Consider the following 18,080-nt stretch of genomic DNA (forward strand, 5'->3'; position numbering starts at 1 on the left):
TTACGAATTGACAGCAAATTCATTTTGTCCACAAGAAATGTATGAAAAAATTATATATAGCAATTATTAAAAAAGCACTGATATTGGGTTAAAAATAACAGTAATAATTTCCGATATGGGAACGCAGAATAAAAGTTGGTGGAAAATAATGAATATAACAGTTGGTAAATTTAACAAAATCAATAATTTCATTCAACATCCATGTAGTAGTAAAGATAGATTATTTGTTATGTCCGATTCCGTTCATGTTTATAAAAATGTAGCGTGCTCGTTAACAGCAGGTGCTAAATTTTATTTAACGAAACTTTTGTTAAAAAGTACAATTTACTATATAAAGAAATTTCTATAATACCTGTTCGCGAAGTTTTTACTTTAGATAAAAAAGACACATTAAAATTATGTCCACATCTCAAAGAAAACGTTTTAACTCCATCCCATTTTGACAAAATGAACGTGGCTTTAAGCGTTTATTAAATAACAGTTTCTGCGGCTATAATGTATCATATAACTAACAATAACATTGATAGTAAACATAAAACAACAGCCTGGTTTCTTTCCATTATGCATAAATGGTTTAAAATTATGACAAGTCGTTATCATAAGCTGGCATTATCCCATTATAACACAGATGAGTACAAAAATAATATTGCTTTTTTGAAAGATTTTATGGAAATAATTCAAGGAATCACGGTAAACAATGGAAAATAAAAATCATTTCAAAGTGGATTATTGTTTTGTACGCAGACTGTGTTAGATGTGCAAGTTGAATATTTAGACAAACACAATTTCAAATATTTATTAATAGGACGATTTACGCAAGATGCTTTAGAAAATTTATTTTCAATAATCCGAGGAAGAAAATCAGTACCTGATGCGCGTGAATTTAAGACTACGTTACGACTTGTCTGTTTATCACAATTTCAAACAAATATTAAGCGTGATAATTATTCTGTGATCGACTCTGATCATGTTATTAAATATTGCAATGAGATAAAACAATTAGATTTAAGAAATATTTCTGCGAAAGATAAATGTCTGAAAGATATACAAAATTTACATGATATAGAAATCTATAATCCATTACTTGGTAATGAGATTGATTTGAATGATGCAGCTCAGCGTTATATTATTTAATAAGTGCTATTTTATTTAAAATTAAGAAAAATTTAAAACATTGCCATCATTGTTTTAATAGCCTTGTAAGTGATTCAAATTGGATGACTGATTCGAATAATAACTTAACATTGTATACTACATCAAGAGAGTACAAAGAAAATATACTACTTTTTCCAACTGTGGATATATGTAATATTATTTATAAGTGCGAATTATTATTTAGAAAAAATGTTGTGCACATTGAACTATGTAGTCAAATATCTATGAATCCCGTAGGTAATGTGTATGAATTTTTGGATCTCTTTTATGCTATGTTCACGTTTATTTGGTTTTGTTTCATGCTATACTCGTAAAATTTACAATTATATGCATTCATATTTTAAATCTGTTTTAGGCAAATGTGCAATACTGACACTGTACAGATATAGCAAGGAACAGATCCAATATTTTATCTCGCATCACGTTTATCACATATCATTTTGTTCCACATGATAAAAATTCACTCACCGATTGCTGTCGCTGCTCCTGCTCCTGCTGCTGCTGCTACATTCCTTTTCCGGAATATCGAGTCACTCGAATCCATGGATCCCGCTTTCTGCTGACATCATCCTGCTATTCTCAAACCGCACACTATTAACGATCGTCCGATACTTTATCCGGCACTCCCGATATTACGAATAATATATCACACACGAGTAAAACGTAAACCGCGCGCGAGAATTTCACTGGCGCGATCGTTACATTTGGAAAAATACGTTAAAAGTACGGCACGTCAAGACACACCGAACAGAAGTAAATCAATTCGCTCCCAGAGTTTTGTATCTCTGTATGATTGCGCGACGACTAGTAGCACTTCACTTAATTGGCACTCGCGATGTTCTACCGAACGTATCCCCTTCGAGCAAACACTTCACTCGAAGGCAAACGCACGATGCCGCGCTTTACACATGAATACACATGGGACGTACGGTCTCACACATGGCTCGCGGGTCGTCTGTTAGCGCGACGGCACACTAAACACAACACCATACCTGCGCACAATGAATTCTGAACGCGAGACACGCACGGAATCGACGGAGCGTCCGACCGGCGGCGGAGTGGCGTACGTACTGGAGCGCGGAGCAACGGGGCAACATGGCGGCAGCGGCGCGCAGGCGCGGCGAGTCAACCGTCTAGCGACGCCGAGGTCGCCGAGTGGCGCCGACTAGCGCCGAGTCTGCCTGCCAGCAGTCTGCCTGCCACCTCGGCGCCGGTCGGACGTTCTGTTGAATTACGGTATTGTGTTGAGCGTGCCGTCGCGCTAACAGACGATCCGCGAGCCAAAATAGTGATTGAATAGGATTCCTCGAAAATCGCGTTCGGTCTATTTGATTTTAAGTGCAAACGCTTGTCCGAAGTTTTTTCCGTCGTCGAAAAAAAGCGAGGCTTCCGCCTCGATGCTTCGGATAATCGCTTCTCGGAAATCGTCGAGGCTCCGGGATGCTTGTCCAAAGTTTTTTTTTCGTTGTCGAAAAAAAGCAAGGCTTCCGCCTCAATGCTTCGGATAATCGCTTCTCGGAAATCGTCGAGGCTCCGGGATGCTTGTCTGAAGTTTTTTTCGTCGTCGAAAAAAAGCGAGGCTTCCGCCTCAATGCTTCGGATAATCGCTTCTCGGAAATCGTCGAGAGTCCGGGATGCTTGTCTGAAGTTTTTTTCGTCGTCGAAAAAAAGCGAGGCTTCCGCCTCAATGCTTCGGATAATCGCTTCTCGGAAATCGTCGAGAGTCCGGGATGCTTGTCTGAAGTTTTTTTTGTCGTCGAAAACAAGCGAGGCTCGAGTCCCCTCGACGATTTCCGAGAAACGGTTATCTTCCCTTTTCCGCGAAATCCCGAGTCTCCCGACTCACTGTAGCCAATCAGCTACTAGCTCCGCCTATTATTCTCTCCTTCTTTCTTTCAAACGCTTCGACGGTTCCGGGCAGTCCGCGCGGACTGAGCTCAGTTGCCTGACGAGAGGGGGTCGGTGGATCAGTTGTGTCGCGAAGCTTCGGGAGTGAACATGTACGCTGCTCGTCTATCGAAAAAGAATATCGCGATCGCCGTGTGTGTGTGTGTGTGTGGTGTAGTGTGGTGTGGTGTGGTGTGGTGTGTGAAGTGCATCGTCGTTGCCTTCCTCGCTGCTTCAGGATTATCTTCGTCGTTGCCTCCCTCTCTGCTTCAGGACGATCGCTGTGGACCGCTGCGAACGAGAGCAGTAAGTACATTATTTTAGTAATACTTTTGTCTGTCCGTCCACAGCGCGCCATTATCTAGTTATCTAGTACATTATACTCCAACAGATAGTTGAAAAATTTTTTTACTCGCATACTCGCGATCTTAAAATTTTACACTCGCAGTCATGCGAGTAACAAAATCTTTCGACTATTTGATGGGATATAATGGCCCCGGGGTACACATTTTACTAACAGTTTCCTCATTTAATTATTTTTCAACATATTTTATTCCGACCGTCGACACCGCATTCGCGAGAGGCGTGAAGTCCAAACAATTTCGGTTATTTTTTTTACAGTTCTCAATAGTTCTCGCACAGTTCCGACTTATTCCATTCGTTTTATTAATTAATTTTATTAATTAAATATTTTTCAACATATTTTATTCCGACCGTCGGCACCACATTCGCGAGACGCGCAAAGTGCAAACAGTTTCGATCACTTTTTTTTGACAGTTTTCAATAGTTTTCGCACAGTTTTGACCTATTTCACGCGTTTTAATAACAATTCCGTCAATTAATTATTTTTAAACAATTTTCCATTCCGACTCCTGTCACTGCATTCAGCAGAGGTATGAGATGCAAACAGATTCCGACGGGAGTCGGAATGGAAAATTGTTAAAAAATAATTAATTGACGAAATTGTTATTGAAACGCATGGAATAAGTCAGAACTATGCAAGAACTATTGAGAACTGTCAAAAAATAATCGAAATTGTTTGCACTTCACCTCTCGCGAATGCGGTGCCGACGGCAGGAGAAAAATATTTTGAAAAATAATTAATTAACAAAATTATTTATTAGAACGCATGGAAATGATCGGGGCTATGTGAGAACTAGCGAAAACTGTCGTTAGAATAATGATCGAATTTTTTTCTCCTACCGTCGGCAAAGTATTCGCGAGACGCGAAAAGTGCAAACAGTTTTAATCACTTTTCTGACAGTTCTCAATAGTTCTCGCACAGTTTCGACCTATTTTATGCGTTTTAATAACAATTCCGTTAATTAATTATTTTTTAATAATTTTTTATTCCGACTTCTGTCACTGCATTCAGCAGAGGTATGAGATGCAAACAGAGTCGATTATTATTCCTACAACAGTTTTCGCTAGTTCTCACAAAGCCCCGACCATTTCCATGCGTTCTAATAAATAATTTTGTTATTTAATTATTTTTCAAAATTTTTTTCTCTTGCCGTCGGCACTGTATTCGCGAGACGCGCAAAGTGCAAACAGTTTCGATCACTTTTTTTGACAGTTCTCAATAGTTCTCGCACAGTTTCGACCTATTTCGTGCGTTTTAATAACAATTCCGTTAATTAATTATTTTTAAACAATTTTTTATTTTGACTCCTGTCACTGCATTCAGCAGAGGTATGAGGTGCAAACAGATTCCGACGGGAGTCGGAATGGAAAATTGTTAAAAAATAATTAATTGACGGAATTGTTATTAAAACGCATGGAATAGATCGGAACTATGCGAGAACTATTGAGAACTGTCAAAAAATAATCGAAATTGTTTGCACTTCACCTCTCGCGAATGCGGTGCCGACGGCAGGAGAAAAAATTTTGAAAAATAATTAATTAACAAAATTATTTATTAGAACGCATGGAAATGATCGGGGCTATGTGAGAACTAGCGAAAACTGTCGTTAGAATAATGATTGACTCTGTTTGCATCTCATACCTCTGCTGAATGCAGTGACAGGAGCCGGAATGGAAAATTATTAAAAAATAATTAACTGACGGAATTGTTATTAAAACGCATGGAATAAGTCGGAACTGTGCGAGAACTATTGAGAACTGTCAGAAAAGTGATCGAAACTGTTTGCCCTTTACGCGTCTCGCGAATACTGTGCCGACGGCAGGAGAAAAAAATTTTGAAAAATAATTAATTAACAAAATTATTTATTAGAACGCATGGAAATGGTCCGGCTATGTGAGAACTAGCGAAAACTGTCGTTAGAATAATGATCGAATTTTTTTCTTCTACCGTCGGCACAGTATTCGCGAGACGCGTAAAGTGCAAACAGTTTCGATCACTTTTCTGACAGTTCTCAATAGTTCTCGCACAGTTTCGACCTATTTCATGCGTTGCAATAACAATTCCGTCAATTAATTATTTTTCAACATTTTTTTATTCTGACCGTCGGCACCGCATTCAGCAGATGTATAAGGTGCAAACAGATTTGATCAGTATTTTTACGACAGTTTTTCACTAGTTTTCACGTAGCCCCGACCATTTCCATGCGTTTTATTATTAATTTCATTAATTAATTATGTTTCAATATTTCTTTATTCTGACCGACGGCAACATATTCGCCAGAGGCGTGAAGTGCAAACAGTTTTGATTACTTTTTTAATAGTCCTCAAAAGTTCTCGTTTAAGCCATGTCTGAGTAGCTATACCATTAGTTTTTAAAATCTCCAAAGAAATTGGTTTTTCAGTTTTCACTATTATATTGTTGGCAAATTTGTGAAACGGTATATTGAAATTTTTCCAAGTAATTTTATAATTTATTGATTGTAATTTATTGATTGTAATTTGTCGATAGTAATTGCTTTATTAATTCAATTACTTCTGGTTAAGATAAAAGGCAACTCACCGTTTCGACGCGCAACAGCGAGAGTTGTAACTGCATCTTGGCTACGTTGAAATCTGCAATATATGAGTGTACGATCTAAATTACAGTGAATATGAAATATTTAAGAAATAATTATCGCGTGTGCGCGCAAATTTATTTCTTAAAAATTTATTTTTCAATGTACTTTAATATTAATAAAAACAATCTATATTATTGTGGATCTTAAATTCGGTAAAAAATAAAAAAGATGAAAAGATTTAAAAATGCTCAAGATGCAAATAAAAAGTTTAATCTTTTATTTATAAATGCGAAGAAATTTTTACTTTTTGTGTTTAAAAAATTTAACATAATAATTTCAAGCTATTTTAATGGAGAGGTCACATTATCACCCCTGTTTCTCTCCGATCCGACTACGTATTGTCGTCACATTTCATAAATAATATCTTAAGTATTAGATTTTATAATTTTGTGTTTAGAATTGATTAAACAAAACTCTATTCCTCTTCTAGGTAGTTGATATTAATGACATTTTCCACTCTTGCGGCACCGCCATTCCATTTATGCATTTTTGAAATAAACTTGTCAGGTGTTGCCAAAGCTTTCTTGTTTCATGTTTTATTATTTCTGCAGGGATATTGCCAGGACCTGGTGTTTTTCCGCTTTTTAACAATTTGCAGATTTTTATGACTGTTTATACTTAATTATTTTGATTGAGGATGCTATTACTTGGACATTCTGTTGCTGTTGCTACTTCTAAAATTCTGGCCTATTTTCTTTTAGTAGTTTTGAAAAGTAACTCTCACCGCTGAAGCGAAATTGGCGCATTATATCCTTTTTCTTATCCAGTTGTAGTGATTTTATAATTATCTAGCTTTTTGTACTTTTCTATCCTCCCAGGAAAGAATTAATCCTGTTACATTTTGTTTCCCATGTTTTGTTTTTTTTCTTGGCAATCTTTTTTCTAACTCTTGCTTTGTATTCTGTTTTACCTTTATTGATTTTTGAGTTAAAAATACTCTGTACTTATTTCTTTTTTCTGTAATGTCCTTGATTTCTTCATCTAATTAATAAGGTTTTACTTATTATTTTTTCCTTGTTTTTTTTTCTTGGTGCCCCAGTGCTTCTTCCATTGCTTCATGAATACGAAATGAATAAAAATTTTATAAAAAATTTAAAAGAATTTAAATTTTTTTAGGAATAAACTACGAATTTTCTATAAATTTTGAATAAATTTTGTATGAATTCTGCATAAATTTTGCATGAAGTTCGTATTTTTTAAAAAAATTTTGTATATTAACTTTTACTATGTATATAATGTTAACATATCATGTTAACAAATCAGATAAACTGCGATTTATGAAGTTTTTTTAAGACAGATATTAGTTGTCCCAAAAAATGATAAATAAAATAAATTTTTTGTTCATGATAGTTACTCGGCATTCGTACACAGGCAAAGTTCGGACTGAGACCTGACATAAGCTGGACGGTCCATAAGCATTTAGGTCGCTTACTGCTGTCAGCTGAGGCGAACGTAATATCGATAGATGTGTAATGACCACTATGTCGAGATTATTTAACTATCATCATAAACTATTTCATTTTTTAATTAAATATTTGTTTAAAAAACTAATAAAATTTGACTGCGCGTAATAATTATTTTTAGATACTATTTTTCCACATACATATATCTGTGTTATATGTATATTAAGACCAGTTTCAATTTCGCTATAGATCTACTTAATCATTTAAGAAAAAATTGTTTCATTAATGAAACTGTCTACCTACTTATAATAAGTACCAAATACTAAATAAAAAATACTCTATACAAAATACTAAATTTTTAATAGGTTTTACAATCTGTTGTAATTAGGGTTGCCATTCATCCTCTTTTTCCCGGACATTGTCATCTTTTTTAGGGCATTCAGAAACGTCCAGAGGGATTTTTCAAAGCATTGAAAATTTGTCCGGGAGAATTATATGTGCGTCCGGGGTTTTAAATATTTTAATTATTTATTTCCTTTACCGTGCTTTTTTCCAATGACACCACTTATTGAGCGGCTAAGTAACAATTAAATATAATAAAATATATTAAATATAATATATTATATTATTTTTAATAAATATATATTAAATATAATTTGACAAATTAGTTTACCAATATTTTATTAAAAATGACTCAATAATTAATCATTATCTAAATCAATAAATTTAAATACCTTTAGATGTATTAATAGGCACATTTTTATTATTGTCCGTAGAATCTAAATTTATCAGTTAATTTATCAGTTAATTTTACTTTTATATTTTTTTTATTTGGACCATTTGCAAACGGCTTGTATGCATATGTAGTCTATAATATATTTTCTAAAATAAACATTATTTTATTACTTGTATTAATTTTAATTATTAAATTTTAAAACTAAATAAGTAAATTTTATCTTAATCTTAGTTGGAAATAATTCGTATATTTTTTTAGATACGATATGAAACTCTTCAAAATCAGGGCTACAAAAATGTTATAAAGATAAAGATAAGATTTGCGTCTATCCGATCTGCAACAAATGTTACTGTTGCATAATATTTTTTCATTGAATTTAATATTTTTAGCTTATTGTGAAATACGCGCCATTTTTTTCAGTCTTGAAATAGAGTTACTAGCTAGATAGTGGTACTCAGAAGCATTTATAAGATTTCTTCCGCAAAAGCTATATATAAGTTATTGGGAAAATAATACATACCTTAGCCAGGACTGACCACCCTGGCTGAGGAATTATTTCTTGCAATAAATTATTTGCAGTAATTCTGGAAAGAGGGAAAACCTTACAGATGCATTACAGCATCGAGTTAGTTCAGTGCATTATAGTATCTAGTAACTATTTTAAAAAGATAAATGTGTCGGTGCGGTTTATATACACTACAAATATTAAATTTACAAAAAATTATTATTTAGCACCAAATTCTCTTACTGTAGATCAAATAATGTAATTTTTTTTAATGTTACTATTATATGTAAGGTTGTGTTGTTTACGGTGTTTAGTTTAACGATTGTGTGTTCTAATATTTTTACTTTTTCTGGTTCAAGTATCTTTACTTCTTTATATTTGATTTTTTATAACTATGGCTGTTCCTCCCTCCATGTGTGTCATTTTTGTCGTTTCTTATTATAATTTTTGAAAGTTATTACGTGTTTAACGTATAATATTAAGCTATTTAGTCACTACAAAAAAACGCATATATATTGAACAAATAAAAAATTAATCATTAATATAGGAATTATTTGCTAATTATGTGCTATTTTTGGATGACAAAAAAAATTTTTTTATCACCAAAGGCTAGCAAATAATCAGCAAATAATTTATACATCGTTGATTTTTAAAATTTATTTAATTTGCGTACGTTTTTTGTAGTATCTTGTTATTATTAAGCTATCTAGCCACTGGCAATTTTTTTTGGCTGGAGCAAAAAATTTGTTTTGTCACCAAAAGATAGCAAATAATTAGTAAAAAATTCATGTATTGATGATTCTTTAATTTATTTAATTCATATACAATTTTTTGTAGTGGCTAGATAATATAATATTAAGCTATCTAGCCACTACAAAAAAACGCATATACACTAAACAAAAAAAAATCATTAATATAGGAATTATTTGCTATTTGTTATCTTTTGAGGACGAACAAATTTTTTTTTGTTTTAACCAAAAAAAATTACCAATGGTAACTTTTTCAGCTGGGGCAAAAAAAATTTTTTATTACTAAAGGCTAGCAATTAATTAATTCCATCTCTACAGTTCTCAGGCATATTACCTCTACATATTATGATAACAGATAAAGTGACGTTATAGTAGCGAGACTGCCAGTCGCTATGCGCTTACCTTACCGCGTTAGGTGCTTTTTTTCTTTTTACACATCAGTCGGTACGTTAAATTCCCTTCGCGTGTAGTTCGGGTTGATAATCGATAAACGAGAGTGATTAATAAAAAAAAAATCGTTATTTTCGTGCATGGTTATGAGATGGATGATAAGCGCGTAAATATTTTCGCAAATGTATACATTATACATTTATACATATTGTACCATGCTCCAAAAAATAAAAAAAGTTCTTATAAATCTTAAAAATTCACCTACTTGTGTTACGTTTAATTGTATAAATTATATGAATTATATAAAAAAATTACAAATAATATAAATTACGTAAAAAATATATTGTAACGTCAGATAAAATGCATCCAGAAAAATTATATATCGACTCACAATTGTTGCTTATGCCAAAATACACAATAAAAATGTTTTAGGCTCTAAAAATTCTTTCTGCCTTAAAGTTTATAAATTTATTGTAATTTTTGTAATCTTGCTCAAAATTTTTATTAAGGAAGAAATTTTTACTCGATTTTCTTTTGATTGTAGAATGGATGTGAGCTCATTAGTCTCGGCGGGACTTCAAGGATCGCAATTAAATGCACGCGAAGTTCAAGCGGGATACAATAAGTTGTCCGAAAATTTGTGAAGATTCACACCGCAGGCTTTACAGTGCAGCAGTAGCAGCAGCAGTAGCAGCAGCAGGAGCAGCGACAGCAATCGGTGAGTGAATTTTTATCATGTATATGTGGAACAAAATATATGATAAACGTGATGCGAGATAAAATATTGGTTCTGTTCCTTGCTATATCTGTACAGTGTTAGTCAAGGGGTAAACCGCTGGTCAAAATTGTGTACACTAATGCCTACCAATGCCCAATTCCTGGGCAATACTACCAAAATTTTTACCTAATGCCCATTAATGCCTAGCATTGCCCACCAATGCCCAAGCAATGTCCACTAATGTCTAGTAATGCCCACCAACTCCCAAGCAATGCCCACTAATGTCTAGCAATGCCCGAATAATGCCTATTTTTCTGTTGAGATAAGATAGAATTATATTAAATATAATATAAAAAATATTTATGCATTTTCTAATAAAATATTTATTATTATATATTTTAGTTTACAACGTGACGTATTATTTTAACATATATATTAAGTTTACAATATAACACGTAATATATGCATGTATAACTAAAAAAATAATCTTTTCAATACAAATAAAATAAAAAAATATATATTTAGAGTTTGCACAATACGAATAAAGAAGAAAGAAAAACAAATAAATTGAAAGAAACAAATAAAGAAAATATATTAAACTTATTAAACTTTGAAAACTTCACGTTTTTTTAGTTTGTACTTTTTTATGTATAGCCTCTAAATCAGAATTTTTTAATGCAAAAGGTCCAGTTCCAACTAGTTCAATTGGACCATAGAAAATATATTTTGTTGTTACAAACGTGACATCCTCATCGCGTGGCCAAATAAAAGAATTTAGTTCATATTTAAAAAATTTTATCTTGGTTGTTAGACTGCTCAACAACATGACCAATATAGTAGGTGTCATCATAAAAAACAGCATAATATTTTTTTAATAATATTTCAGGTATGATATTACAAGCATTAGGATCATTTTCAAGGTCACAAACAGTCTTCTTTTATTTTATTACACATTTGATCTTATTTAGAAGAAATAGAAGTTTAAAGATATTTTTGTTTCTTTTGAAACTGCTTTGTATAACTTTTTTTCTTTTATTTGTTTTATTAACTGTAATAAATCTTTGTAATTTATCTGTACTTATTTTACCTTTAGATTCATCAAGAAACCAACAATAAGATTTTTTAACAATCTTTATTTTATCCTTTATTTTAATTTCTATGAAAGGCGAGTTTTTCGTTATTGATTTCTGTGATACTTGTTTTGAAAAATTTTTTAATTCTAGGCTCTCTAATTTGAAATCACCAGGATTATCAATAAAATTGAATTAGAAGCACAAATATCAATATCGTCGACATTTGTGTTCCTAGCGTTTATAGTATAATGATTATCGATTTCGCATTCTACATTATCGAGTTTACTATCATTGTCTAAAGTTTGCAAAGAAATATCAACAAATTTTTAATTTGTATCACTTATAACTTTCATATCTAATTTTTCAGTATTTTCAATAGCATTTTTTAGAGCTTCCTCGACAACTTCTGTAATATGTAAATTTTGTATATCTTCATATGTAAGAGCATTTAGAGCTTCTAACTTTTTTTATCTTCTCTAGGAAATTTAAATGTTTTTGATAGATTGTTTATTATAGAATTTATTTGCCTGATCTTATCAATACGATAAATTAAATCCTTGATACTAAAATTAATCACAGTAGAATAAGTGGAAGTCATAGAGCGAGCTGTCCGAAAAAGCTTTTTTTCAATCATCCAAATTTAGATGAAGTAGCATTTAATTGTCCAAGTTTAGAAGACACGACAAAGAAGGCTAAGAGAACAATAATGGCGCTGAAGTAGCGCTTACCGACTGGAATATCCCACTGATAATATGAGAACGCTACTTGTATAATTTACTCAACACTCACGTTTTATTATGTGTTGTAAATATAAAGTTTGATATAAAACAATTGTTATTTGAAAAAAATAGTGCTTTAATAACATCATAATAATGCTCAGTAATGCCCAAAAATGTCCAAGTAATGCCTAGAAATTCCCAAACAATGCACACTAATGCCCAAGCAATGCCCACTATTGCCCAAGCAATGCCCACTAATGCTCAATAATGCCCATCAATGCCCAAACATTGCCCATTAATGTCTAGCAATGCCTCGAATCTGTACACCGTAATGCCTTTAGCGGTTTACCCCTTGGTGTTAGTATTGCACATTTATAGAACACGATTATGCACATTTGCATAAAACAGATTTAAAATATGAATACATATAATTGTAAAATTTACGGGTATAGCCAAGGGTATAGCATGAAACAGAACCAAATAAACGTGGGCATAGCATAGAAGAGACCCAAAAAGTTATGCACATTATCTACGGGGTTCATAGATATTTGACTATATAGTTCAATGTGCACATTTTGTGCACATAGAGGCGCTGATGGATGAAAACATCTAAAACGACGCGATGATCGCTCTCAGATTCCTTTCTGAGTATACTGAATGCACCCATTGGTTTGATGAGAATTCGGAGGCAAGTTTGAATAACTGTCATAAAGCGACAGAACATTAAGCGACTTCTAGACGATCAATAATATTTGTCCATTGACGTTATAACTATAAGTTATCTAAATACTTTTATATTCTATTTTTTATATTCTAAATTGTCTTGCTCAACAACGATAATATCTTAAAATTAGGTAGATAAAACAATATAAATACTTTTTCTTTTACCAAGGTAAATTTAAAATTAAATTATCTTTATCTTATGTAAGATACATTTATATGTAATTTGTCTTATCATCATTTAAATAATTGTAAGTTATTTAAATGCAACGCTAATAATATTAAATCTCTTTCTGAATACAATTCTAAACAATCAATAATATTGTATAAAATATTCAATAATATTGTGCAATATAATATTATTGAGTGCTTAGGGGCAAATTTAGAGAAAGGATGTTTTCTATCACTAGTGGTTTTCGATGGCAGCCCATCAGAATTAGAAGTAAAAACTTCTAGCTTTGTATTACCGTAAAATTGTTTTTCTCGTGTTCTACATTTTTATTTGCAAAAATTCTCTTACAGAAGATTCGTATGTACAGCTCCTAAGATTTTGATATTGCGAAAAATATTCCGCAAATCGTTTACAACGGCCAAAAACACAAAGACAAATGGTAACGACAAATGGTAGAATGGTAACAATGACAAATTTACACATAGAGTATTGAAAGTGCGACAGTTCTGTGTTACCTTATCGCATTATTGAGGAACATTAATTAATTACACTAAAATTAATTATACGATTGTACATATAGAAATTGAGTGGCTGAACTTTTTAACACTTTCGTTTGTCTTTGACTAACGATCTTTGCTTCAAACACGACATAATAAATTTTTCTTGCAGATTTACGTACACCTCTTATTAACCCCTTGAATGACGTCATGGAATTAATACACGGAAACGCATTTTGGGATCACTTTTGCATTTTGAGATCCCATTCAAGGGGTTAATAACTATTTCTCTTTTCCTCTCTATGGAGTTTCTTAATAATTTACATTCCCAGTTAAATTATAATTTTAGATTAATACACTGACTAGATCTCGTTCAACGGTTCGCTCGTTTAGATCACTTCTCATTTAGAGAATTATCCTTTCACCTGGATGAAGCACCAGGACATCTTGTCTCGGATTCAAGAGTGCCACGGCAAAAGGCAGGCCAGTCTGCGTAAAATATCGACTGGTCTGCTATTCGAGCTTTTTAACTCCTGGTATGCTGCGTCCACCCGGGACATGCGCATGAGTTAAACATATTATACTTCTACAAGGCCAATGCGGGGGACCTTTACACTTATTGGTATACTTGACAGCGGCTCGTTGCAACATTGTATTGTAGCTAGTTCAACGGAAAATTTTTTTGATTATGTCACATTGTAACTACGTTACATATATTATGACTACGAGCTACAAAATATATACCGCCCCGATTATTAATGATGCGCATGTCGCGGTGGTGCCTCCTCGCCTATCTTAGACCGCCGACACTCTTGACAGTTATTATACATTATATTGAGATACTACGACGATTATATTAAGAATTTTGCTCGTGATATATTCGGACTCGCGTCGCGACCCACGTAGAACAAAAATCTCTGACACGACATTAGACGTCTGTCTGAAGACTTGAAATTAGACTTCCAACGAACGTCCACTAAAAAGTCACAGTCCTGCTTTATATACGTCCATTTGGCCTCCATTAGACATATTTATAGACATTATGTGTATTAAACATTATGTGGATTATAGACATTTCATAGAGCTTGAATGACTAATATAGACTAATAGAGGGACGATTAATAGATTAACATTAACTAGAAGTCTCTCCCTTTCGCTTCTACGTGCTATTTTTTCCGCTAATTAAATGTGCAACGCTCCCCTCTCATTGGTTCGCAGCGACGTATTGCGGTCGTAGTCGTTGGAATACGAATTGAATCAACTCCAGCGACTACGAATACGACTGTCCCTACGTCAATCCAATCTACTATAATCCATAATAAATGTTTCAATAGACGTTCACGATGATTTTGTAGAGAACATCAAGAATATACTATAGCAAGTATGGTACTCTATTGAAGTTCTAGCCGATTTCATGGAGATAAACGTCTTATGGAACTACGGAGTAAATCTAATGGATGTCTAATGGATGCCATGTTCTATGTGGGAAGCATCTTTCTTTAGTTGAACATCTTCCCTCTTCCTCGCCGCTTAACTCTAAACGCTATAACACTACCGACACGTACGATTTGCGCGATCGCGGCACCGCGTTCGTGCTCAGAGGGGTGCGGAGGTCGCGACAGCGGAAAGCCGCGAGCCCGACGGCGAAGGGGGTGGTGACTCCGCGTCGGGGCCGCCGCTGGGGTCGTCGAGTCACACGACCAGCAGGTCCTCCTTCTGCATAGGCCCGTCCGGTAACCTCTGATTGAATACACGGATATTGTAACAGAGATAGCCCAGCCCCTCCATGACCGGCCGTACGACCGCCTGCGTCACCGCCGCCAGGAAATTTCGCATCGCCGCGCACGTGATCTTCCACACGCGCAGACACGGCGCGAGACACCATATATGCTGCAAGGAATAACAAAGAAGTGAAGGAGCGGAAAAACACGGGGGCACAGAGGAACGAGACGCGAACAATCGAATCTTTTTCCAGAAAAAAACTCGAGAAAAAAAATCTAAATCCTCCCCTCTCTCCATTAGAGCAACCCCAATACAAGTCAGAAAAAAATTGAAGAAATAAGAAATAAAAGAAATAATAATTTGTCCGCAATTTTTTTGTTACATACTTTTTTATTACATTGTGTTGTGATTTTTCGAGCTTTTTATTACTAATACTAATAAAATCAAGTCGCGAGTCAATTAATTTGTCAATATAGTAAACTACGGCAACGATGTATTACATCCCCTGCGCAAAATGACTCTCCGTGAAGTGCGTAAAACTTAGTTCGTAGAAGTATAAAATGCAAGCGTTCTCGTATTCTCCGTTCACCTTGATTGTCTCGCGTGAGTAACTATACACCCCACCCCTATTGTTATACGGCAAAGATACGAGGATTGTAAAGTTTCTTGAAAGATAAGAAAACAAATATTTCCATTTTTTAAATAATAATAGACAGCAAGCTTTTATTGGCATAATTTATTCATCTTAAACACATAGTAAATAATATATGATCAATTAAGTTTTCGATAGACGCGGCATTATAACCCTATACATCTTGAAAGAAAATAAAAAAATTACCTGTCTCGTTTAATTATAATTATTATTAAATAGATATCAAATTTCTACATTATAAATAGTATATTATACAATATCATGTAAATTTATTAGTAAAATAAAACACGATACATTCTATAATATAATTACTGATGCCGCGATCTTAGATCAATCTCGCTAGCGGCGCGAGGGCGTAACGATTTTCCGCTCGCGATAATCGGACGGCGGTGTATTGTTACACACGCGGGACACATTCTCGCGAGATCGATCGGTGGAAATCGGAAGTGAACGGACGGACGCACGCGAGGAGAAAACGCGAGCGTCGCGGACGGGGTTATCGACTCACCTGAAACGCGAGGCAGGCGAACATGAAGCCGACAGTAGGGCGAGCAGAGGCGCCACGAGGACGGAGAGGAATACGTAGCAGCATCCCCTGGAGAGCCGGAAGCAATGGCCGCTGAGCCGCCAGGCGCACTCGGGACTCCGGATCCCTTCCGGCTCGCCGATCACGTCGTCCCACATCACCTGCGTTCATCACGCGATGAGTTTCGCGAGCTCGCGTAAAGGAATCGATATCGATCGATTGATATTCGGCACGTTGGTGTGTGCGCGAGTGAGATCGTCACGATGGATAAGCGATGGTTATTACTTTGCTGTCGCGGAAAGGTAAAAACCGCGACGTCCGAAAGTCCCATTAGTCTACGTCGTTGACCATCGATCTTCCATCGTTTTCGCGGAAATGGGGTTGCGGCTTTCAGCGCTTTCGTTTCGCGCTCTGTCGCTCAGAAGTCAAAAAAAATTAGGACGATGAAAAACATTACCAACGATTGGATTGTACAGCAAAGAATATACGACTCGAATTTACGTTGCATAATAAGTTTACATTTATGTTATATACATAGAAGTTGTATTCGTAATTTGCCGGACAGAAATATGTGCTTCATAAGGGATTGAGAGACAGAAGTGACTTCACACATTTCTTAATAATAGCACATTGGCAGTATATTGGCTAAACATTAGGTTCGTTTTTTATTCCTGCACTGCTGCACTAGTGCAATAAGTAAGAAATGAGAAAAAATATATTTGTTTTATTCTAACTTATTGCACCAGTGTAGCAGTGCAGGAATAAAAATCAAACCTATTGGTTATATTGGGAGTGTATTGGCCGAAGTTTTCCCAATGTAACGCCAATATCGATCATAAAATATTAGTTCTAAATTAGGATGTAATTAATATCCAATATAAAAAATTAAATAATTTAACATTGGCCCAATGATAAATCAATATTGAAACAATGTTACTATTTAGATAAATTGGTTAAATAAAACGAAGCGTCTACTTTACAATATTGAACTATTGGGGATATTGCATTTACATTACTTCCTAATATTGCGCGAATGTTGTTCTTGCGATAGTAGCGTTCTCTGTCGATAAAAAAAAAATCGCACCGCATTAATTGCCAATTCTCCATTCTTTACATGCGCATGCGAAATTTCGCGAGTACGAATTCCCGAAACATCGGGAGGCGGCCGCTTGTAGTTACCTGAAGGTGTTGATTCAGGCTGTTGGGGTCCCGATCCTCGAGCTCCCCGGCGCTCTCGCCCCCGCGGGAGGACTCCGGCTTCTCCATCCCTGGAATACGGATAGATCGGGGGGCATTTGGGATGCCGCAGCGGAAGCTGTTCCTGAATCTCGCCAGCATGGTAACATTCCCCCGTGCGCGCGCGTGTGCGTGTGCGTGCACCCACCGTTTCCGCTTCCCTTGTTTCCCGGCCCGGGAATGGACTTTCACGCGCCGCCGATTCGCGGCGGCAGAGAACGAGGACGAGGAGGAGCGGC

At 35.0% G+C, this 18,080-nt stretch overlaps 1 protein-coding gene across 1 annotated transcript; it reads right to left on the reverse strand.

The window, feature by feature from the left end:
• Positions 1-13,510: 13,510 nt before the first annotated feature.
• LOC118648710 (caveolin-3-like) lies at positions 13,511-17,943 on the reverse strand. Its single transcript, XM_036295100.1, is given in 4 exon segments — positions 13,511-15,595; positions 16,588-16,622; positions 16,625-16,766; positions 17,785-17,943. Coding segments are annotated over 4 exon segments (534 nt in total). The 3' UTR covers positions 13,511-15,397.
• Between the last annotated feature and the right edge of the window lie 137 nt (positions 17,944-18,080).

This window comes from Monomorium pharaonis, unplaced genomic scaffold (genome assembly GCF_013373865.1).
Source record: "Monomorium pharaonis isolate MP-MQ-018 unplaced genomic scaffold, ASM1337386v2 scaffold_618, whole genome shotgun sequence".
In the NCBI taxonomy this organism is placed as follows: domain Eukaryota; kingdom Metazoa; phylum Arthropoda; class Insecta; order Hymenoptera; family Formicidae; genus Monomorium; species Monomorium pharaonis.